Source organism: Triturus cristatus, chromosome 11, assembly GCF_964204655.1.
Source record: "Triturus cristatus chromosome 11, aTriCri1.1, whole genome shotgun sequence".
NCBI lineage: Eukaryota > Metazoa > Chordata > Amphibia > Caudata > Salamandridae > Triturus > Triturus cristatus.
Window position 1 is genome coordinate 209,537,126 of NC_140594.1, and position 23,292 is coordinate 209,560,417.

Below are 23,292 nucleotides of genomic sequence, written 5' to 3' on the forward strand. Positions count from 1 at the left end.
TCTGTCTAATTGATTCCAGCACAGAAAGGTCAAGATCTTTCCAGGTCCCTTGATGCACACTGCCATTTGGCTCACAGATTCATGCCTTACAGACCATGTTTGCAGGTCTGGACTTTCACATGACGCCCTAATGGATGCTTCCATGGATCTAGTTAGACTGCACCAAATAATGAGTAACAGAAAATCACTTTTGCTGCATGAAATGCATTTAGGTTGCAGCCCTACTGCCATGACTCTTTAGTGGAGTCATCCTCGCTCATAGACGTCAGACAACCCACACCAACAATGGACTTGTTCTGGTTTTTGTGAACGTGGTAGTTCCTGGCAGAGTCGCGGGGAGATGAAATTTGAGAAAAGGGCCTTTGAAAATGTGTGCATCAAAGTATATAGAATTTTGCTTACTGTGCTCATCAGTAGGAAATTACAAACTCAACTAGTTTAGTTTCACAAATCGGATGCTGCAGAAATAACATGTTTGAGATTTCTTACAGGGTCAGTCAGTGATGCATGGTAGATGTTGTATTACCCTACCAGCATTGAACTCTTTGCAGACATACGGATTCTCTCGCTGTGTGTACAAGAGTCATGCTGTTATTATTTCATGTAGCTCCATGTTTGTGATAGAGCACAGTGCCTTTTGGGGCGTGAGCACAACTTCCGTGGAAGGGGGCACAGAACCCTTTAGAGAGCAAGCACAGCACCGTTAGGGAAGGGAATGCACTACCTGTTAAGGTAAAAAAACGCTATACCACTCATACAATCTGAATTCTCTGCATTAGGCTGCATATTTGTTGCATCTGTCATTGCAGCACTAAGAAAATAAAGTTGCACCTCAAAAAAGCCCGATCTACTTGCTTTGGCAAGACTGTTTTCCTTGTTGCACTTGCTTCAGCCAGGTGTGAATTGAAGGTATTGTTGACTGATTTTCCACACGTAGCTTTCTTTGGAAAAGGTTACATTGGAAGCAAGGCAGTCTTTCCTGTCCAATGTTGTAACCACGTTATTTGTAATCCGTATGCACAGCTTTGGCATTCTTTCCACTCCCTCATCTAAAGTGTAAGAGAGGTTGCATAGACCTGAAGTTACTAAGGCTCTTGGGGGCATATGTATCAAATTCTCTATTTGCGATTGTCGAATAGCGATTTTTTTGAGAATCGCTATTTGGGAATCGCAAACGAGATGTAAGTAAAAATTCGCAAATTGTTAGCGATTCCTTGGCATTCCTTAATTGCGATTTAGCAAATTGCGAATTGCAATTAAGGAATACCTTCCCATTCATTCCTATGGGCCAGGAGGCTCATAGGAATGAATGGGAAGACATTCTCAATTAGGGATTCGCAATTAGAGAATCGCAAATTGAGAATAATTTTAAGGGTGCAAGGGTGTCATAAGGACACCCTGATGCACCCCTGAAATGAGCATGTGTGTGAATGTGGCACACATACATGCCCTAAGGGCATGTATGTGTGCCACATAGCACTTTGAAAAATGCCAAAAAGTGCATCTTTCAAAGAAATCGCAAATTACCGCCAACTTGAAGTTGGTGGTAATTTGCGATTTCTTAAGGAGAAATCGCACAACTTGGGTGCTTGTTACATCGCATTTAAGGAATCGCAATTTGCAATTCCTTAAATGCAATCGCAAAATAGAGCATCACAAATTTGCAATTCTCTAATTTGCGATGCCCTTTTGGGATGATACATCCCAAAAGGCCTTTTCCCGTTCGCAAACGGACCGATTCTGAGAATTGACCCATTTGCGAACGGGAAAAGGGCTTGATACATATGCCCCCTGGTCATTACATTTTCTGAATAGACCAATAGTGCTGGCATAGACAGCTTTGTTTAAAGTGATTGTTGTGTCTTTCCAGTTCTTGGATGAAGTTGTCTTTAAAACTGTACTTGTGCTCATCAAGGTAATATCGTCAATATTATGCAAGGATCATACTGCATACATTATTATCTGCATACATGTCTCACTTTTTTGTTTTGTTTTTACTGTAGACCAAGCATGTCAGGACTGCATTTGGTAAGGAAGGGCCGTGAGCAGAAGAAACTGGATTCACACAGGGATTTTACAGTTGCTTCACCTGCAGAGTTTGTTGCTCGGTTTGGAGGAAATCGCATCATAGAAAAGGTATGGTGTACTGTCTTCTGCGTTTTTAATTTTTTGTTATTGATGGCTGTGTTTTGCCTAGGATTATATTGAATGTCAGTAGGCATTGTGGTGTTAGAACCGGTTGCGGCTGGGCATTCATTGTATCCTCTTTGTATTGTACTATAGCATTTAAGTAGTCAGTCGCACATTTGACAAGACCACAAAGTGCTCCCATTTTCATCAAGTTCCTGTGCCTCCTTTCCGGGAGCGAAGTTGATAGGTTGATGAATATTGGTGACCTACATAGACGGTGTTGTGTGAGGGCTTGAGGCTCAAAAGATGTGCTCAGATTCTTTGGGGAATGTTGCTGCTCATAAGTATGATTTTTTGCAGAGAATGTGAGATTAGATTCTGCTATGCATACCTCACATTTTAAGGGAGGCCAGTATCTTGTAGTTAATGCCAGTATGGAGTGGCTAATGTGAACTTCAGGGTCTTCTAATAAAGTATCCTATTGGGGCGTCTACCCAGAAGCAATACAGTGTTGAGACCATGACCTGTCATGTGTGGTCCACCTAGAAGCAGCACTGTCCCAAACTGTAGTATGAACTATCAGTCGTGGCCCGTCCCGTGCCAACGTGGCGGGGCAGGCCGGAGGAGGGAGCTGGGGAGGGTGGTTGGGAGGAGGGGTGATTCCGGGGACTAAATACAAAAACAAGCATTGGCATAGCCAATAGGTCTCGCTTTTGGGACCTTATAAGTATGTTTACTTTTGCTATAATCGCGGCACATAAAGCGCGGGTGCCGCGATTATAGCAAAAGTAAAGAAATAGAAAAAAACATCTATTTCTTTACTTTTGTTATAATCGCTGCACCCGCGCTTCACTTTTAACATCAAAAGTGAAGCGCGGGTGCCGCGATTACAATGACCCGTGAAAGACAGATGGCGGCTGTGCACGTGCACGCAAGCGCTAGGCTAGCCAAAGCGTGGGGCAGCAGCACTTTTAAAACCCACCTACAAAATGTCTCGCAGAGCAGCGCATGCGCTGACTCAGCGAGACCTAATAAACTTACCAGATCAACGTTACCTCCGCGCCCGCTCCATTGCGCTCTTCATGCTTTTGGAACAGACTGAACAGACGAGTTAGAAACCTGTTTTATTTGTGGATGGAGGCGGGAGTGCAGCGCTCCTCCACCCTAATGGAGGGGCCTCTGTTGTGAACTGTTATTTAAGCTTAGTTATAAAGCGTACCGGACGCACTCAGAAGTAAGAGGGGTTGTTCACCCTGTATACATCTTCCGCAGCAAAGGCATGTGAGTAGGGTGCATGCTTCTAGAGTTCTAGAAGGAGTGCTGCCTATTGAAGTAACCATGAGACTCCATAGTTTATAGGTCTCTGTTTGCGCAGATGTCTTACCAATGAAGCCCACTTTAGTTGTTCTAACAAGGGGGCCAAGTTAGCATTATTATTTGATCCTTTGTGAAGAAAATGGCTAGCTTTAAGAAGAAGAGTAAAAAATCACATGGGGGAAAAAAATCAAGGAGTGACCTGCAGAAAAGATAGTAAAGGGGTAATTGATGTAGTTTAAGTGAGCAGAATTGAAGAAGGGGGCATTGTGTTCTCATAGAGAAAATGGGCAGTGCTATGGGCTTCAGCATGCTCAAGCGCAAAAGTTTAAACAGAAAGATGCCCTTAGCCTCAAAGGGAAGCTTTCACATAAAGAAGCTCTTACATTTCTCTGCCCTTTATATGGAAACCTGGATGGACGCTAGGAGAGAAGCAGTTTAATAGGTGTAGTAAAATACATATGCGACTTGACACTTTGGACTCATTCCTAATATGCACACTATAACAGTATTGTTGTGGTTGCTTCATGTTTTTTTTGTTCTCATGGTTGCCCATTCAACAAAATCTCAATAAAACTATTTAAACAAAAAAAAGATTATTATAAGTGGTACATCAGAAAAACCAAAATAATTGAGTTAATAACTACTGTTGAATATTACTACATTGAATAAGAATATTGTTACTCAAATTTTCTTTTTATTATTAAGGGCACAGGCATTGACTAGCCTTATTGTACTACAAGTAATTGTGTCTGTGTTGGCACTTTCAAATGCCATTACATAACATGAATTTGTCTGTTTCCCACCAACCTTTTTTTCTGAATTACTCGATTCATAGACCTGATCTGAATAAGTTCTGCAATCTTGGTAGATGTACGCATTGAGAAGGCAGTGGCTGCGCCCATTCTTCAATATCCTAATAGCGTTGATGACCTTGGATTGAGCCACAATGCTATTAGTTGGTCTCTTGCCCTCTTTTTGGTCTCTCTCCCTCTTTTGGCTTGAGCCTTTTGAATTACTTGATATAAAAGAAAAGCTAAATAATATGGTGATTGTCAGAGACCAAAAGTACATGCCCTGTTGGACAGAACTGGGAAAGGAGCAACTGGAGGCCCAGAACAGCCTAGTGGGTTATCAATGGAGGGTAGAGTGCTGGCCCGATAATCCTTCAATTATCCAGAGTTAGCTGGTGTCATCGGACCCCCTCGACCACCCTACTGCACAACTGGTGCCAGTGTGGGCCAGCGGGGTGCGTTTGGAGGCGTGGGACGGTTGACCGGTCGGAAGGCAGCCGCCCGCATTGCTGTGACGGACCATAAGAAGGCCTGGGCTGAGCTGCGGCTCTATAGTAGATGACTGTAACGGTTGAAAACATGCAGCCCTGATCGTGGCAGAGGTGCGGCTGCCCATTGTGCCTGAGGCTGTGTAGCATTGCCGGCCCAGGCGACCTGCAGTGCAAACCGGAGGTGGGCGACGGAACAAGGCGGACCGTGGCCAAGGCCCTCCCAGACCGCACAAAGCTGCACGCAGCAGTCTGGGAGAGCTGCCGCGAGACCCGGGAGCAACTGGAAGTGGAGTCGACAGAAGGTGAGCGGCTGCTGCCTACGGGCTCAGGCGTGTGGTGGGAGATTGCGGTTCGGCCCAATTAATATTGGATGTGAGTTGGACCGGGCTGTGAAGTTGAGGCCTGACCGGCGTGCAGCATTGAGACTGAGCTGGCATGTGCTCTCGGAGGCGTGTCGGCTCGGGTCTGCCAGCTAACTGCAGGGGAACCAGCTGCTGAGTCCAGCCTGCGTGAAAGTGAAGTGAGAGGTTGATTGCACTTATTTGAGAGGCCGCTGTCGTCGCCACCACTGGAACGAGCGGAGCTGGGAATGCGGTGAGGCACATGGCCTGTGCTGGTGCACCGCCACAAATTAACTACGGCCTGGGAACTACGGACCACGGCAAGCTCCACCTTATAGGGCCAGTGGCGGCATCTATGATGCCCCAGTCACTTGCTGCCAAAATACAATGAACAGCAGCCTGGGCGGGCCCGGCCGTTTACAGGATATAACTGATCCCAGAGCGCCGCACCTGGAACAGGCCCACAAACCTACAAAGGCGAGACGTTAGTATAACACAGGAGGTCACTATTGAGTAACACCACAGAGGCAAGGCATCCCGGACCGGAGTGACAGACCCCTGCTGGACACTATTGGCCCGAGCGGTAACACACAGCACTATATGCACTTTACTGGTGCGCCACATGCGGAGAGCTCCCCCTAGTCCCAGCAAGGACTGAAAGTCATTGACAAATACCCAGCCATCTAGCAAGAACACGCAGTCAATAGCGCGTGATGGGTAGACACCGGATAGGAGCAGGCGCGCACACACACACACAGCCGGTACCAGACCCCGTGCAGCCAATCCAACAAACTGAAGAATCAGGGGCCTTCAGGTGTTCTAGGCTGGAGTCAGAAATAGACTCGGTGCTCCTGGCTGTGAAGAATATTGGCGAAACACTGACACAGACCAGAACGTCTCTAGAAAGCCGCATGGATAAGGTCTTGTCTGACTTTATGCTCCTCCATGCGGATCACAAAAAGCTGGCTGGGAGGGTCGGTTAGCTTGCGGCGGAAGTTGCGGGGGTCGCTCCAGTCACTAAGGCTTTGACCGCTGAAGTTGGTGAAATCACTGCGGGTCTACGCTCGCTGGAATGCAGAGTGGATGATGCTGAGGGTAGATTCCCGTGGCAACAATGTCCGCGTAGTAGGGCTGCCAAAGGGCGTGAAGGGAAAAGACGCGCCTGCATACACTGAGGCCTGGATGAAGTCCTTGTTGCCAGCATATTCTCTCTTGTTATTTCGCAGTAGAATGAGCACACAGGGTGCTATCGGTTCAACCATTGCCGGGTGCTAGGTCTCGTCTCTTCCCATTCCGGCCCTTGAATTTCAAAGATAGAGATGGATTCTCCGCGAAATCAGAAAAATGGAGTCGATCAACGTGGACCATTCTCAAGTCCTCTTCTTTCCTGACTATGCCATGGGTGTGCAGAAACAGCGAAGCACGTTCCTCCCAGTCAAGAGGAGTATGTAGGACCTGAATATAAAATACTCCCTCTCATTCTCGGCCCGTTGGCGGGTGGTCGCGAATGGGTCCACTCACATCTTCAACGAGGCAGACGACGCATGGGACTGGCTCGAATCTGCGGGCCACTATACCTCACCAAGCCAGAGGGGCAATGACATGGAGCCAAACACAAGAAGTCGCAGAGGTCCCCGCAGAAGACACAGGTAGCGAGCAGCGGGGTCGCCAAGTTAGCTAAAGACTGCTCCTAACCCAGAGGAAGTGTTGCAAGAGAGGCAGGTTGTCCTGAGAGTGGTGGCAGATATGAGAAGTCGTCGGCCCAGCAGGGACACTGATGTTTCATCAGAACACTCATCGAGCGAAAGCAGCTCTCTGGCAGTGTGGCCAACTGGCGAGGGCTCGCAGTCGCTTCCCGTCGTGACACCACAGGCTGCAGATGATTTAATGTAATGGATTGCCACAATTGGTGGACCTGCATTTATGTAATTATACCAGACTGCACAGTTACTCTACAAGACTATGCACACGTCTCGCAGGGTACCCTGGTAGTTTATAAGTAGGGCGCGCTGGGCCGGGTCGACTTCCTTGTATCTGTGCCGGCTGTCAAGCGGTCGCTTCACTATGTAAATCTCGACACAGCACACAAGTACACATATGCATCATGGGTCCACAATTATATCACACCTACAACAAACTATATCTTACCCATTCTTCCCCCCTTACATGTTAAAATTGGGGCAAACTGCGTCAGTTGCCGCATGGCATTGTTTTTTTGTTTGGGCAGATACCCCTTTGTCCCTCTGCTGTACCCCAGTTAAGTCACACATGGCTCCCCTTCTCAGTAACCCTTCGAAATGAAATGCACGAGTTTTAAAAAACCATGAGTGCAACTCACATCTAATGGCTGTACATTATACAGACGCCTATCCCCAGGCGCATTACGTTGTGTACACGCAGCGCTGTCTCATTCGCTTACTGCATGCCACCCACCAACGTAGTCACCTGGAATGTCGGAGGACTGCACATGCCAGCCTGCAGATATGACATCTACGCTTACCTCCAGCGTCACAAGGCTCATGTAGCGCTCTTGCAAGAGACACACCTAGCACTACCAGAGATTTGCAAACTCCAGCAACGTCGGAAAGGTCAGATACTTAACACAGGCTACTCATAATTTGCCAGGGGGGCCCTGATTTGAATCAGGCCAGGGACACTATTCACACCGGAAGAGACCAAAGTTGATATTTATGGAAGATATGTCCTATCAAAGGGACAACTAAACGGGAAGCTCATGGTATTGGGCTCCATATATGCCCCAAACACAATTCAAAACCGGTTCTGGCACAATCTGTCCGACCTACTCTCGCGCTGGTGCGACATTCCCTGGCTGCTGGGAGGGGACTTCAATTCAGTTCTCGACACTGCCTTAAATAGGTCCTTCCCTCCGCTGACACAGGCGGCTGCAGCATCTAACGCATGTGGGCTGAGGGAGTGGATGCACCACTGGGGTCTATCAGACGTGTGGAGGGCCGTTATCCCACAGGCGTGCCTGTATTCTCATTACCGCCACCCCCATGGCCTGCATGTTTATATCGACCACTTTGTTGCTAACCAACCGGTGTTAACACAGTGTGTCAGTGCAGATTACCTTGGTAAAACACACTCAGACCATAACCCCCATGTATTGCAGTTGCAAGGAGACAATGAGGGACCTACCACACACCTCTGGAGGCTACAGCCCCTGGCACTGGAAGATCCCACATTTAGAAAGGCAGTGGGCACAGCGATCGACACGTTCTTGGAAGAAAACGCTGGCTCCGTTGCTGATGCAGGGATGGTATGGGATGCAGGCAAGGCAGATGAGGGTGGGGGGAATGTCTGGGTTTGAGCTGGTGTGTTAGAAAACTGCTCGACAACGAAGTAAGGCTCATTTCGAACACCCTAACTAGATTAGAGGCTGACCTGGCACAAGGTGGGGACACACAATTCGCAATAGAAACGCAGAAGCAAAGACAAGCGGAGGTACTGGAGACGCTACGCTGCTTAAATTATGCGTCGCACGCGGCACGCACCCATACAGCGGCGGACAGGGCTGGCAGACTACTTGCACGAATGATTAAGCAAGAGTAAGCGCAGTTACCCATATTGCGAGTGCACTCTCCCACCAGGCAAATAATCACCAAACAGCATGATTTACATAATGAATTCACAACACATTACACCAAAGTGTACAGGTCCACACATCGTGAGGAAATAACGGAGCCGGACTCCTTCCTCTCCCCACTAACCCTGCCACAAATCACTGCCGAGCAACAAGAAGAGTTGAACAAACCGATCACATTGTCGGAGATACACGAAGCAACATGATCGCTAGCCACAGGCAAAACACCTGGACCCGATGGGTTCCTCTACTGAATAATGTAAAGCCTGCCAACAGACCCTGGCACGCGCAGCTCTTTTCTATGTACCGAAGCGCACAGGAGACAGGGATACTTCCAAACACACTGCGTGAGTCTTTACTGGTGTCATTACCGAAACCAAACAGAAATGTGGAGCTGCTCGGCTTATATCGCCCACTGGCTCTCCTAAATACAGATTATAAAGTGCTAGCAAAAATATCAGCATGCAAACTGGCTCCATTGGTTCCCAAGCTAATCCACACAGACCAAAATGGGTTTGTACCTACTCGCAGTACGTCATTAAATCTGCACCGCTTCTTCAGCGTGGCACTCTATTCCAGGGGTGTCTGGGTGCATTCGCGGTGTCCAGTATTAGACCTAGAGAAAGCGTTCGACACCCTGGAATGGAGTTTCTTATTTGCCGCACTGTGTAAATAAGATCTAGGAGATGAGTTTTTGGGTCTTGTCCAGCTGCTCGATACTTAGCCAGTGGCCAGGGTCAAAAATGGCCTACGCCTATCGGACCAGATACCGATTGAACGTGGCACACGACAGGGCTGCCCACTCTCTCCCCTCCTGTTTGTTCTAGCTATCGAGCCGTTGGCCGAATCATTTAGTAAAACACAGGGCAAGTGGGGTATCCCCTTGGGCGATGGTATACATGGGGTGTCATTATACGCAGATGAGCTGCTTATATATGTTAAAAACGTTAGGTTACCCTGTGAGACAGTAGAAAGAATATTGTTTGAGTGTGCTACCTTTTCAGGACTATGCGTGAACTTGGATAAATCGTGCCTATACCCCTTCTTGGAGTTCACTCTAGATCCGCAACTGTCAATTAATGGCAAGTCAGTGCACTGGCAGCTGTCAATGTTCCGGTACATTGGGATACTTGTATATAGAGACCCAGCTGACCTGCTTGAGGGTAACCTGGTGCAGCCCATCACCGAGGTGCGGGCACAGATGTCCTTTAGGGGCACATTGCCTCTTACGGACATGGGGCGGATTGCACTGCTGAAGATTGTGGTTCTCCCGCGCCTCTTATACCAATTTGTGAATTTACTATTGTGTCGGCACTTTTTAAAAGCCTGGAACTAGATACGTGGAAATTCATTTAGAACGGGTCACGCAGCAGAGTGGACTTGTCCAAGATGTACCCCTCGAGAATTAATGGAGGCCTCTAGCTACCAAATATGGAGCAATACTACCTTGCAGCGCAGCTTCAGTGGATAGAAAGATGGCTGAGCGCGCGCCATCTGGAAGACTTGGCGACACAGGTACCGGGACTCACGCACTCCCAGGTAGTGGAGTTATTTGATCCCAGCAGAAAGGGCAGGCCGTCCACCCAGCTGTTGATGGAGGTAGCCCAGTACTGCTTCCGTTGCAGCCTGTGAATCACGCGCCGAATGACCCCATATGCGCCGTCCCTCCCCATTATGGGCACGCCCAGAAGGCACCGAGCTGTCACTAGTGCGGAGTTATCTCAGTAGGAAGAAACTGTCATCCAGACACTAGGGGACCTGGGCAGCAACGGACAGCTCCTGCTGTTTGATGTGCTTGCTGAAGACGCAGGCCTACCACAGGGCCAGTTCCTGTTGCATGCGGCGGTAACCCACACGTTACAGACAGCATGGGGTAACGTAATACAGGAGTCTGCCACACATCTGACCGTAAAATATTAACTTGTGCTAGGGACAGGCCGCCATCTCGTCAAATGGTTTGCGGAATCACTGAGGGCACTCACGGCAACGCAGTTGAGGTCTCTCCGTGCTTGCTGGGATGCAGATGTGCAGCGGCCTAGCACTGAGAATGAGTGGGAGGCCAACCTCAGGGGCCCTACTCGCGTCCCCTGTAATGCAAGATTCCGGCTCATCCAGTACTACATAGCGCACGGGGCTTACCTGACACCAGCCAAAATAAATAAATAAATACTTAGATCGCACCGACGCCAGTTGCCCAAGATATGGTGAAATAGGGGTTGACTTACTTCATATGCTATAGTCCTGTACAGCTATACAATCGTACTGGGAAGTGGTTACCACAAACTTAGCACAATGCACAGAGCACACGCTGAATTGGTCATGGGAAGTGTGCATATTGGGATTGTACCAGAGGTCGCTGCTCTGCTGGGCGCAGGAGGAGAGTATAGCGTTGCGTCGAGAGGACGTGATAGGAATTCCGAAACGCCCGCTGGCGGGGGAATGGTATGTGATCTTAACAGATCTCTGCACAATCTGGCAGAACCAGACTGAGGCACTGGACAACACAGCTGAGTGAGTTGCAGACCAGAATCTACCAAGCTAGACAGAACACAAGGGACAAGTCAGAGCATACGTGGCATGTTCAGCAACATGAGTAGGGCGATGGGTGCAACGCGTCTCACTGGAACCAGGCCTTTGCTGCAGGGGGCTCAGGGGATTTCCAGCGCCGCGTGAGCTGACGTTTGGCCACAGAGTCCCAGATCTATGTACCGGGAGGTCACGTTGAATTAACTGGACCTCTGGTATGAGGCTGCTATGGCTCGCACACAACGGGCCAAGGAGGATATGCCCACGAGCGCCTCCCAAGTGGGGATCAAGCAGGGCTCAAGTGGTGGTGACACTTAGCATATTGACAGTAAGGTCAACAAACTCCTCGCTGCAATCATTGCTTCTGGGAAACGGATAGCGGGGTTAAGATAGATTACATTGCAATGGAATTGCGACTCATCCAAGAGGACTCCAGAAAACTATCCGAGGGGTCACTACTTTGTAGGTCACTGCAGACGTGGGCGGCAGCAGTTTAGTCCACAGATCACCGTTTTACAGAATTTGAGGCCCAAACGCTGCGATCAGCTGCTCGGCTACATGCGCTGGATGGGATGGCCCACCAGAAAAATATCAGTGTAGTAGGCCTCTCGGAACGAATCGAGGGTGACTCTGTGCTGCTCTTCTTGAAGATTGGCTTCAGAATGTGGTGGCTCTGGAGGGCTTATCCAAATTCTATGCCTTGGAATGGGCTCATTGGGTGCTTGCACAGCTTCCCCGCCCTGGAGCCTCACCTCGCCCATTTGTGGCCTCCCTTTTGCACTTTTATGACAGGGACCATCTTCTGCAGCAGGCCTGTACACATGGCCCCTTTTGTGGTGGAAAATGGTAATGTGTCTTTGTAACCTGACTTCACTCAGGTCCAGACAGAGAGGACATTCGTTCCTTGCAGTTAAGAGAAAACTGCACCAGTTGAGTTTGCTCTACTCCTTACTGTTTCTGTCCCAGCTGAGAGTCCTGACGGAGAATCGTGCACTTCTTCATGGAACCAGCTATGGCATGGGATTGGCTGGAGTTGTAGGACAAAGGAACTGTACGACCGGAAATGACGGAACAATGGAAACCGCTGCGCCCACGACTGCAGCGATCATATTGCAGGGTGGTGAACCAGCCTACTAAGTCGCAGGTGGCCCTGGAACAGACGAGGGAGACTGCTGAATCTATCAGGGCTAGCGAGAGCTCCCTAAGGCGTGCATCCCTGACTCATCAAAGTTTTTACCACTGACTCGGAGGGCTCCCCTGTACCGGAGCTGGAGAACAGACTGTTATTTTGACTGTGCTGTGGTCGTGTAGTGGCTGCATTTTTTTTAAACATATTTTGTCGGTTTCTCCTGTTTTCTAATCCTTGTAGGCTGGGAGTGAGCTGGTCGGGGTGGGACTCGCCCGAAATGTCTCTTTTTATTGGTTTACTCTTCTCTTTTCCTTTTCTCATGCTTTGGTTGGCTGCTATTCTCCCCTGAAAATACCACTCCGTTATGGAACCAGTTGGCTCCATTGTTGGGCTTCAGTTTTCCTCTGGGTGGGCTCTGTGTTAATTGTTTGGACAGGATGTTTCTATATCACAGTCCTAGGGTGGGTGTGGGGGTCTGTTGTTTAGGGTTGTTTATTTTTCTTTTGTATTGTCTTCTCTGTGGGGGTGCGTATTGGCAGCGGAAGTTCTGTGACTCGTAAGGTGGCCCAGATCAACTGGTGTGTTCTGAGGGGGGGAACCTCGTGGGTCTATACCTGGAATGGACTGAATGGCAGCCCAGTTTAAATTGATCGCATGGAACGTGCGAGGCCTCTCCACCCCTCTAAATGTTAGTTTTTTGGCTTACTTGAAGTGTAGAGGGGTGCTCATTTGCACTTTTGCGGAGCCACATCTTACGAAACCTGAGGCCCAGGCCCTTCATAGGCGATGGAAGGGTCAGTTATACAACACTACTTACTCAACTTATGCACGAGGAGCCCTTGTTTGGATCAGGCCTGGGGTGCCCTTTCATTTACATAGGGCAGTTATCGACCCAAATTTCATTATGTGTTGCTGCTGGGTCGGTTGTATAGTAGAGATATTGCCCTGCTGAATGTTCATGCCCCAAATGTGGGCCAGTCTGCCTTGTAGAGTATTTGTTAAGATCATATGCCGACCATTCCCCCTGCTGTGCTCCTTTAAGGAGTCCTCACATAAACCTATTGTCCCCACTTGGCACTTGGACCCCACAGTCCTGGAGAATCAGCCCTTCTGGGCTTCTCTGGGAGAGCAAGTTGGTCGCTATTGGCTTGATAACTCATGCTTGGCCTCATCGTTGGGATGGAGTGGGATGCTATGAAGGTAATACTTGGGGGTGCTGCATCTCTAACAAATTTAGGGTACGCTCTTGGTTGCACTCCGATATTCAGTGGCAGGATGCAGTACTTCATTGTCTTCCCCGTGACTCGAATGGGACCCTGGAGGGTAGGGAGCACACTCTAGACGAACGGTAGAAACCACTGGTCCTGGTGGAACTCTTGCGGCAATTTAATTATAGTGCTGAGAGAGTCAAGTTGGGTAGAATGCTTACATGGCTCTTACAGATTGAGGTTAGAGGGAATACTATTCTCCAGATGCATGACACTTCGGGACGAGACATCTTTACTCAGGAGGGACTAACACTGCTTTCCTCCACTGATATAGGTATCTATACTCCGTGAGACTGAAGTTAGCAAGGTAGATATGTTGAACTACATTGGGGATTCATCTCCAGCAGTCCTCGATCCCGCAGTAGCGGCTCAACTGTGGGTGGATGTCACTGAGTAGGTGGTACGAGGTCCGATCAAGGAATTGTTGAGCGGTAAGGTCCCTGGGTTAGATGGCCTGCCCATATAATTCTACAGAAATAAGAATTGTGTTTGCTTAATGTTCTGATTGCCTACCATGCTCCATAGTGTTTTGTTCAACTAAATATAATTTTTTTTTTTTTTAAATCAAGTATGCCTGTGGTGCCTGAGGCCTAGTCACCAGTCTAAGGCATGCAGTGACTGCTTGTCAATGAACTCAAAAGCTTTCAGTAAATGAGACGCAAAACATACTAAGACTCTGCAGCAAGACTGGTCCAAATCGAAAGCCCGGTCTTGGTCCTATTCTCAGTCCAGAAGCCGACGGAGCCGCTCTAGAGGTCGGTGATCATCAAGACCAAAATCATCTGGTGGGTCGAAGAAAAAATATAAAAAATCGAAGTGGGACACTGCCCCCCTTGCCACTCACTTTCACCTGAGAATGCCTGATGCAAAATCCATCTATGCCAGATGAAGATGTGGATAGTACCCTCCCACTCGAAGTCTATGCCGGTCCCACCTAGACCGAGCACTTCCTCTGTTCAGGCGCTGCTTCCCCCACTTGAGCTACCACCTCCTCAAGGGGGTACACACACCCTGCACTCTCTTTTCAGAAGGGACTTTAAAACTATTATGTTGCAGGTGATGAGTATAGTCAGCCCTATCATGGGGATAATTGGTATGATGATTTGCAGGAGGCTGGAGGCCTTGATACTTTACCTGAAACAGGGCTCCTCTCAGCCCCTGCTCCAGCCACAGAAGAATCTGCTTCCTACACCATAATAATGTGTAGAGCGGACAAAGTCTTTGACCTGTAGCTCATCACCTTGGAGGTAAAGACAAATGTATTGACAGACGTCCTCCAGCCAGGGCAGAACCTGTCCGAGCATCTTTAATGAGACATTAACTGACACCTTATTAGGCACATGGGCCAAACAGGCAAATAGCTGGACGCCATTGTCCTGCACCCGGTGACTCTGCTTTATCTCTGCACCCTTCCCATTAAAGCTTTGTGGTGCAGGCTTCCACGAGATTGTCTAAATCTAACACTTTTCCGACTACTCTCCCCTATTGGGAGTCCAAGCGGGTGGAGACTTTTAGGAAGCAAATTTTCTCTTCCGCCAGCCCAGCTTTTCGATTGAGAAGTACCAGCTGCCTCCTAGGATGCAATTCCCCTGGCCTTTGGGACTCTGTGGCTCAAGTCCTCCCTAGTGTTCCTGAAGAATTTGTGACCTGTCCTCTCCCAAGCCATTTCTTAAGGTCATGATGTGTCCAAGTTCACAGTTCATTATGGCTATGGCCATTGGCACCAGTGTTGCCATTCACCACCATGCATAGTTGCGACTAACTGGGTTCGCAGGCGATGTCCAGTCCTTCCTTATGGACATGCCCTTTGACAGGACCTGCCTGTTTAGGCACAAGGCGGATTCTTCCTTGAAGCCATTCCGAGAGAGCAGTGCTACTGCATCCTTTCTGGGTATATCTGGAACCCAGCAGTTGTGCTGTCGAAACCCTGATGCCCACTATCCCCACAGTCAGTCAGTGGGCCACCCTGTTCACTGCCGCTCTTGTTGCCTCACCAGCGAAACCCCTTTAGCATGCCCTCATAGAGCCCAGCCACCCGATGAGAGGCAGGATCCAGCTATTCTTACCGTGTTGGCAAGCCATAACATAAGACAAATAGGCCCTGCAGATAGTCCGCAAGGGGTATACCATGCCCTTCCTCTCCTCACCTTACCTCCCACCAATGACTGATGGGACTCATTCTACTTTCTGTTGACCAAGAAGGACGGAGGCCTCACTCTTATTTTTAAGCTGTGTTCTCTCAACTTCTTCCTCAGTCAGGACAAATTTAAGATGCTCACCCTATAAGACATTGACCCTTTTTGCATGCGTGCCCCCCACTTCTTTGACTGATTTCTGATGCACTTTGGCTGAGTGCGTACTGGGTCCCTGCCAATCCGGTTCCCAGCACCTGTGTTCATTCCCAAAAGTGTACCTTTGTTTCCACAATTGGCCATACCTCTGGCTCACATGTAAGCCCCTTGTAAAAGATACCAGTGGTAGCAAGGGCCTTGTGACCAGAGAGGGTCTCTAAGGGCTGCAGCATGTATTATGCAACCCTCGGAGACCCGTCACCAAACACATACACACTGTCATTGCAGGCTATGTGTTGTTGTGCAGACAATACTTAAGGGTCAACATGGCACATATCACTGTATAACACTTGAAGAAATGGGGCGAGGTGACGCCCCAATACCGGACACACAGCGTTGGTTCATGCATAAAAAAGATGCCACAATTAATCCAGTTTCTCAAAAAAATTCCAATTAAATCCACATCTTTTCAAGATTCATTGCTTGTTTTCCAATCACCTGAGAGGCACTTATTGACTATGTCCTAAATGCTATCGAAATGCCCATCCTGGCCTTATTCTGGAGCACGGAGTGTGCATAAGTAATCCTCAAAAGGTTAATCTGTATCACCCAATGCATTTCGGGCTGTTCCTGGCCCATCGTCAGGGGTTCTTTACAAATTCAAAACATTCCTGTTAGACTATGTCTTTAAACTGCCTAAACATGTTAAACGATGCACCAAATGTTAAAAATGCATGCTGCTGAAATCATAATCAAATATTTTCCCAGAGCAGCCTATCCCGGACTACCACAATTTCACTTGTTTCCCTTCCGCCTATTTAAAATGTCACTGCTTGATTCCCGTTAGTGTATGGAAAAAACCCTCTTTCAACCAAGTTATCCCTACAGCAGAACTTTATCAAAACGAGCCCATACCTTCACAAACTGTTCTGGTGAATGCTTTTTGTCATGTTCATAACCATTCTAGTGCCCCGCATTCTCCTCACTCTACTTTAAACACCTGTGGCGCGTCCGCGCCCCTTCGTGCTTTTCCAATTAACATCCACCAATACTTTAACTGCCGGAGCTCAAAGTGCACTGCGAAAGCTATCAAATTAATCCCATTCTGATGTTTGCACCCGGTCTTATTCTTCCACTGACTCATATCAAAACCTCATTATTCATATTCCCTGTACATATCCCAGTGGCTTATTTGAATTTGTAGAGAACCCCTGACGAAGGGCCAGGACCAGCCCGAAATGCATTGGGTGATACAGATTAACCTTTGAGGATTACTTATGCACACTTCGTGCTCCAGAATAAGGCCTGGATGGGCATTTCGATAGCATTTAGATCATAGTTAATAAGTGCCTCTCATTTGATTGGAGAACAAGCAATGAATCTTGAAAAGATGTGGATTTAATTGGATTTTTTTTTTGAGAAACTGGATTAATTGTGGCATCTTTTTTATGCATGGAGCAACGCTGGGCGTCCGGTATTGGGGCGTCACCTCGCCTCATTTCTTCAAGTGTTTCACAAGCACTTGTTTGGGCAGACCACATTACCGGACTTTCACGCAAACAGATCAAATGTTGAACAAATCATTGGACGAAAAGTCGAAGAAACTGGTGTGCACTCTGTCACCCCACTTTTTTGACATATCCCTGTGTACCATGCTCACCAACCACAGTCTGTGGCATAGGTAAGTCACCTATCTAGCAGGCCCTTACAGCACCTAAGGCAGGGTGCACTACATATACAACAGGTGAGGGCACAGCTGCATGAGCAGTGTGCCCCTAAAGTGCCATCCACAGACAGTGTAAGTGCAGGGGAGCCATATTGAGTACATCGGCTGAGAGTTTGCCATTACAAACTCCACCTCGCCATTATGGCTTTACAGAATGCTTAGGATTTTGGTATCAAATTCCTCAGCATAATGAACCCACACTGATGCCAGTGTTGGTCTTATTACAAAATGCACTCAGAGGGCATTGTAAAGATGCCCCCTGAAAAACGACCAACTCCCTCCTGTCCAGCTGACTGGTCTGCACCAGCCTGCCTCACACAGACCTGTTTCCGACCCACTGAGGTGGGAGCCCTTGTGGGTCAAGACCAAAGGCTTCTTGTGGTGGAGGTGCTTCATATCTACCCTCAAGCAGGAACAGCATTCAGGGTGGTGAGCCTCAAGGCCACCTGCCCGTCGATATGCTAGCCAGAGCTTCTCCAGCTAGTAGAGATGTTCTCCCCCCTGACCAAGCCCCACTTTTGGCTGAAAGGTCAGTGGATAAATTCGTAGTCAGTAGAGGTGTGCCCCCTCTCTGCCAGGACCACCCCTAAGGTGCCCTGAACCAAAGTGACCCCCTCCTTTAAAAAGCCTCCTTCTTGAATGGAAGGATTTGACCCTATCATGTTGGGGGGGATACCTCCTCCCTAATGGGAGGGGACATTCCAAGGGTGTAGTCACCCTAAATGCAAGTAGCCTGGTGGCTACCATCTGCCAGTATCTATAACACCCCTAAATTCAGTATTTAGGGGCACCCCTGAACCTTGATCCTCAGATTCCTGTGACCCAAGATGAAAGGGACGAACAAGACGCTGTGCAGCCGAGCCTGGAAGACGATTACTGTTTTGGCCCCAGTCCTATCGGCCTCTTTCCTGCTCAAAGACCCTGCGAAGAAGACGACGCCTGTCCCGTGGCCAGCCACTTCCATGAACCCAGGAAGACTGCCACTATTCAGCCAAGACCAGACGTCCTGAGGACAGCGGCCCAGTCCAGAAAAACTCCATCTTCTAGGATTCTGGATCCAGGCAGATCCGTGACCCCTGCCCACTCTGCACCAGATGCCCACGGCCCAAGTTAGAGTGGCTCACCTGTCCTGTGAAGTCTTACCAGCAATCCTGACCTTGTCTCAATCAGTGGCTGACCTCTCCTGGACCCCACAAAGTTGCCTGCAGCCTCAACTCGAAGGGTCACTGCAACCGGCTCTGGTAACGTAAACCCGACACCAAAAGGCACCCCTGCATCCTCCACCCCGCGACCTAGGGGAGCCTAACTGACGGTGCCCGGTTGTCTCTCAACTCCTCAACTTTAACCTGCCCAGCCGGTGTTCCCTTTCATCCAGCCTCCTGGCCTGAGCCTGCAGCCTCTTTGTGTGACCGAGATCCCCCATTGAAACACATTGGGCGCCCGATACTGACTTTGCACTCTGTACCTGGCCGCCCCTGTGCCGCTTGTTGATTTGCTTTAGTGCTGCCTTGTGGCCCCCCCTATGCTGAGCTTAACACCCGGGACCTGTGCCCTGAAACCACAGGTACCTACCTGCAAACCGAGCCTCTTTGAGGTACCCCCAGTCTCCCTTGACTAATATTGGGCCCAGTGACCTCTGCACCCGGCCTCCCCACTGCCATTGGTGGCCCAGTACCTACCTTGAACTGACCCTTACCCAGTGTTAGTGTAATTCCCTGAAGACTCGAATTGTAAGTCGAGTAATTACCTCGAATGCATAACTCTGTTTTCCTCCATAGGATTGCATTGCATTCTCAGCCTATTGCATACACAAGTCTATTGCTGTTGCAAAGGTCTACTGTTTTAAACTAATAGCACGAATGTATTTCTGTTACTGTGAAGCATTGTTTACTGCCTTGCAAAACCATTCCAAACTGCGTTTGAAAAATATTGCTACTTTTAAACTGTTACTTACCTGCAACTGAGTTCCTCTTGGTTCTAAGAATAACATAACAAAGTAATAATTTTCTATAGAAAGCAATTGCTCTGGATTCAGTCTTTGTGTGCGCGCGCAATCATTTCTTGGCTGAGTGTACAATAAATGCTTAACACAGCCCTCTGAGCCTAAATGCTTGACCACACTACCACAAATAGAGCTTTTAGTATTATCTACGTAAGCCTCTGGGGATCTACTGGACTCTGCACACTATACCTTACTTTGGTATAGTATTTACAAAGCCAGCTTCCTACACACTCTGACCCAAGTGTTGTCTGCAATGGATCCTGGAGACTAGATAGTGGTGTTGGACCTACAGGAGGCTTACTTCAATATTCCCGTTCTGCCAGTTTTACAGTTCTGGATGATTCAAGAGCATTATCAGTTCCCTGTGGTTTGAATTGCACCCTTTGGGTGTTCATAAAAGTGATAGCGGTGGTAGCAACTCACCTTCAGAGATTAAGGGTCCTAATTTTCCCCTACCTCGATGACTAGTTGTTAAAGGCTCCCTGGCTGCCAGCAGTCATCAACCACCTTCAGACTTTGGCAAACCACCTGTCCTCTATGGGATTCACTGTCAACATGCCGAAGTCACACCTGACACCTTATCTGTTTCCTTTCATCCGAGGCGTTCTGGACACTGTTCGGGTTCTGGCTTTTTTTCCAGGAAAAGAGAGTCCAGGGCATTCAGGATTTGTTCCCAATCTTTCAGCCTTGGTTCTGGATTTCAATGAGGTTGAATCTGTGGTTGCTGGGACTGATGGCCTCGGGCATCCTGAAGGTCAAGTACGCCAGGGAACATATGGCGGCCCACAGTGGGATCTGAAGTACAAGTGGACGCAACATCGAGGGGACCTCTCCAACCACGACCAGATTTTGAAGGAGTCTGCAAAAGTTCTACAGTGCTGTTTGTGGACTGCGATTGGGTCAGCTACGAAACCTGGAAACGAAAGACTGGGGCGGCCATCTGAAAGAGGTAGAGATCCGAGGCATTGTTCTACAGTGGGTCCCAACTTGATTTCAACCTTTGGAGCGGGCCATCTGCTTGGCATTGAAGCCTTTTTTTCATCCATCAAGGGAAGGCTGGTTCAGGTACTCACGGACAACACCACCGCTGTGTGGTGCTGCAACAAAGAGGGTGGGGTGGAGTCATGGACCCTGTGCCAGAAGACCTGGTGTCTCTGGAAGTGGCTGCACCGCCAAGGAATTTTCCTGGTGGCAAACCACCTTTTGGGATTGTTGAATGCTAGCGCGCATAAGCTCACTGTTGAAGCATAGCAGTTCACAGGTGGCAGTTACACCTGGAGGTGGTGCAAGGTCTATTACACGAATAGGGAAAGCCTTTGCGTGCTCTCAGCAGTGGCGAATAGATCACGCTATGTTGGCATTTCTGCATGTTGGCATTTCCAAGGCATCTCTCACTCTGAGACGTTTTCTGCCCTATGTAGCACTCTGGACTCCTGTATGCATTCCTCTTGATATTACTCCTGCCCCGAGTTCTCAAGAAGAAGGACCAATCAGGCCCTAGTCATCCTAGTGGATTGGGCATGGAGAGTAAGGCATCCAGAACTCCTATGCATGACCATTTGTCCTCCAATCAGGCCGCTTCTTCAGGAGGATCTGCTGTTGCAACAACAGGGCAGGATTCTGCACCCAGGCCTTTAAAATCTCCACCTTAATGCGTGGAGACTGAACAGCATCCGCTAAATACCTCTGACCTTCCTCTGGAGGTAGTTGTTGTCCTCTTGGCAGCCAGGCGTCCCTCAACATAAACTGTATACACATGTGGTTGGGACAAATTTGTGGTTTGGTGAGGTACCCGACCCACTTCATACAATGTTATCTGATGTTTCATTGTTTGTTTTTTCCCTAGCGCTGCAAGGCTTTGCCATGGGCACTATTAAATTATATCTTACAGGTCTGTCGGCCTTTTTATGGTTGCCGGACCAGCCTCCTTTGTTTAAATGATCTGTTATGCTATTTTTGTAAGGGTTACATCATTTGATTCTATATAGTCTGTATATGTTTTTTTTTTGCAAAAACCAATTTTTATTATATAACACAGGTACAATTGCCAAATGTAGTGAACAACATATCCGCGGTCTTCTTCCAGTAATAAACACCAGTGCATAATACAGTAGAGACCCCTTTCAACTATCAGCGCACTGTCCCCAACATTCCCCAATGCAGACAATCCCTCCCCCCACCCACATGTCAGTGTACCAGAGTCACAGGTATCGGGATAAGTCGATCGCGTAGTTAGCCGTTGGCGCGGCCGTGGGCCATTCCCCACCCCCACGGTCAGGTGCCAAGCAGAGCGGAGAAGGAAGCCCCCCCCACCCTCAAGCGTGGTCCATCAGCTGCCTCTCCGCCGCTACGCCGCTGCCTGTGGCTCCAGCGCTTCAGCACCCTCCTCCGCATCTGTGCCCCACCCCCGGAGGTCAGCCACTAGTGCCTCCCATGCATGTGCCCCGGCTAACGCCTTGTCATCGTTGCTCCGCAGCGCTAACTGCAACCGAAGCGTACTCTCGCTACCCGCCCATTTTGTAAAGGCAGCTCTCCACCTCGCAAAGCTGGGACCAGTTCTCGTTTTCCAGTGCAGGGTAATTTCTCTTTTAGCCATTACCAGCCCTATGTCGCAAAACTTGCTAGTGATTTTCGTGCGCGGTGTGTGGGGAAACCATAGCAGCAAACAAACTCCCATTTCCACCCCCAGTTCCCGCCCCGTCACCTGGGTCAAGCAATCAATGACCTCTCCCCAGTAGCAGCTCAGAACGCCACAGGACCAGAACATGTGCTTAAAGTCAGCTCCCTCCTCCCCACAGCGAGGGCACTGCGGAGTGGGACCCCCAAAATATTGAAATAGTTTAGCTGGCGTCAGATATGCCCTATGCAAGATGAAGTATTGCACCAATTGAAACCTGGCGTTACGCGTGCTCTTCCAGGCCCGTCTCTGCAATGTGGGCCATGTCAAGTCCGGAATGGGCTTCCCGACGTCCCGTTCCCATTTAACCTTCAGTGCACTCAAAGGGGCTAGATGTTCCGTCGCCATTCTCCGATATAGGCACGTAATGGCCTGGATTGTGCCCGCCGCCATGACCACATACTGACAGCCGGCAGCGGACTCCGGTCCAGAGAGTCCCGAATTCCAGTGTTTTTGTAGTGCTGCCACCTATATAGTCTGTATATATATGTGTGTAAGTGTCTGTGTCTCTCGCTCTCGCTCGCGCTCTCTCTCACGCTCTCTCGCTCTCTTTCTCTCGCTCTCTTTCTCTCTCTCTTTCTCTCTCTCTCTCTCTCTCTCTCTCTCTCTCTCTCTCTTTCTCTCTCTCTCTTTCTCTCTTTCTCTCTTTCTCTCTTTCTCTCTTTCTCTCTTTCTCTCTTTCTCTCTTTCTCTCTTTCTCTCTTTCTCTCTTTCTCTCTTTCTCTCTCTTTCTCTCTCTTTCTCTCTTTCTCTCTTTCTCTCTTTCTCTATTTCTCTCTCTTTCTCTCTCTTTCTCTCTCTTTCTCTCTCTTTCTCTCTCTCTCTCTTTCTCTCTCTTTCTCTCTTATATATATTTTATTTTCTACGGAGTTTTATATAGGGCAAACTTGACCTGACGGTATCAGAGCGCTTTACGTAACACCAGTTGCGTTGCATGAGGACACATTCATTTTTGTTAGGCACGGTGAGATTAATTGATTTTCCCAGAATCACAGGATG

The 23,292-nt window shown here is 48.7% G+C and overlaps 1 protein-coding gene across 8 annotated transcripts in view; it reads left to right on the forward strand.

The window, feature by feature from the left end:
- Positions 1-23,292, forward strand: part of ACACB (acetyl-CoA carboxylase beta) — a 2,187,049-nt gene that overhangs the window by 393,078 nt on the left and 1,770,679 nt on the right. For all 8 annotated transcript variants that reach the window (XM_085633342.1, XM_085633341.1, XM_085633344.1 and 5 more), the window contains one exon: positions 2,004-2,136. In XM_085633342.1, coding sequence (XP_085489468.1) covers positions 2,004-2,136 — 133 coding nt within the window. The remainder of the gene's footprint in view (positions 1-2,003; positions 2,137-23,292) is intronic.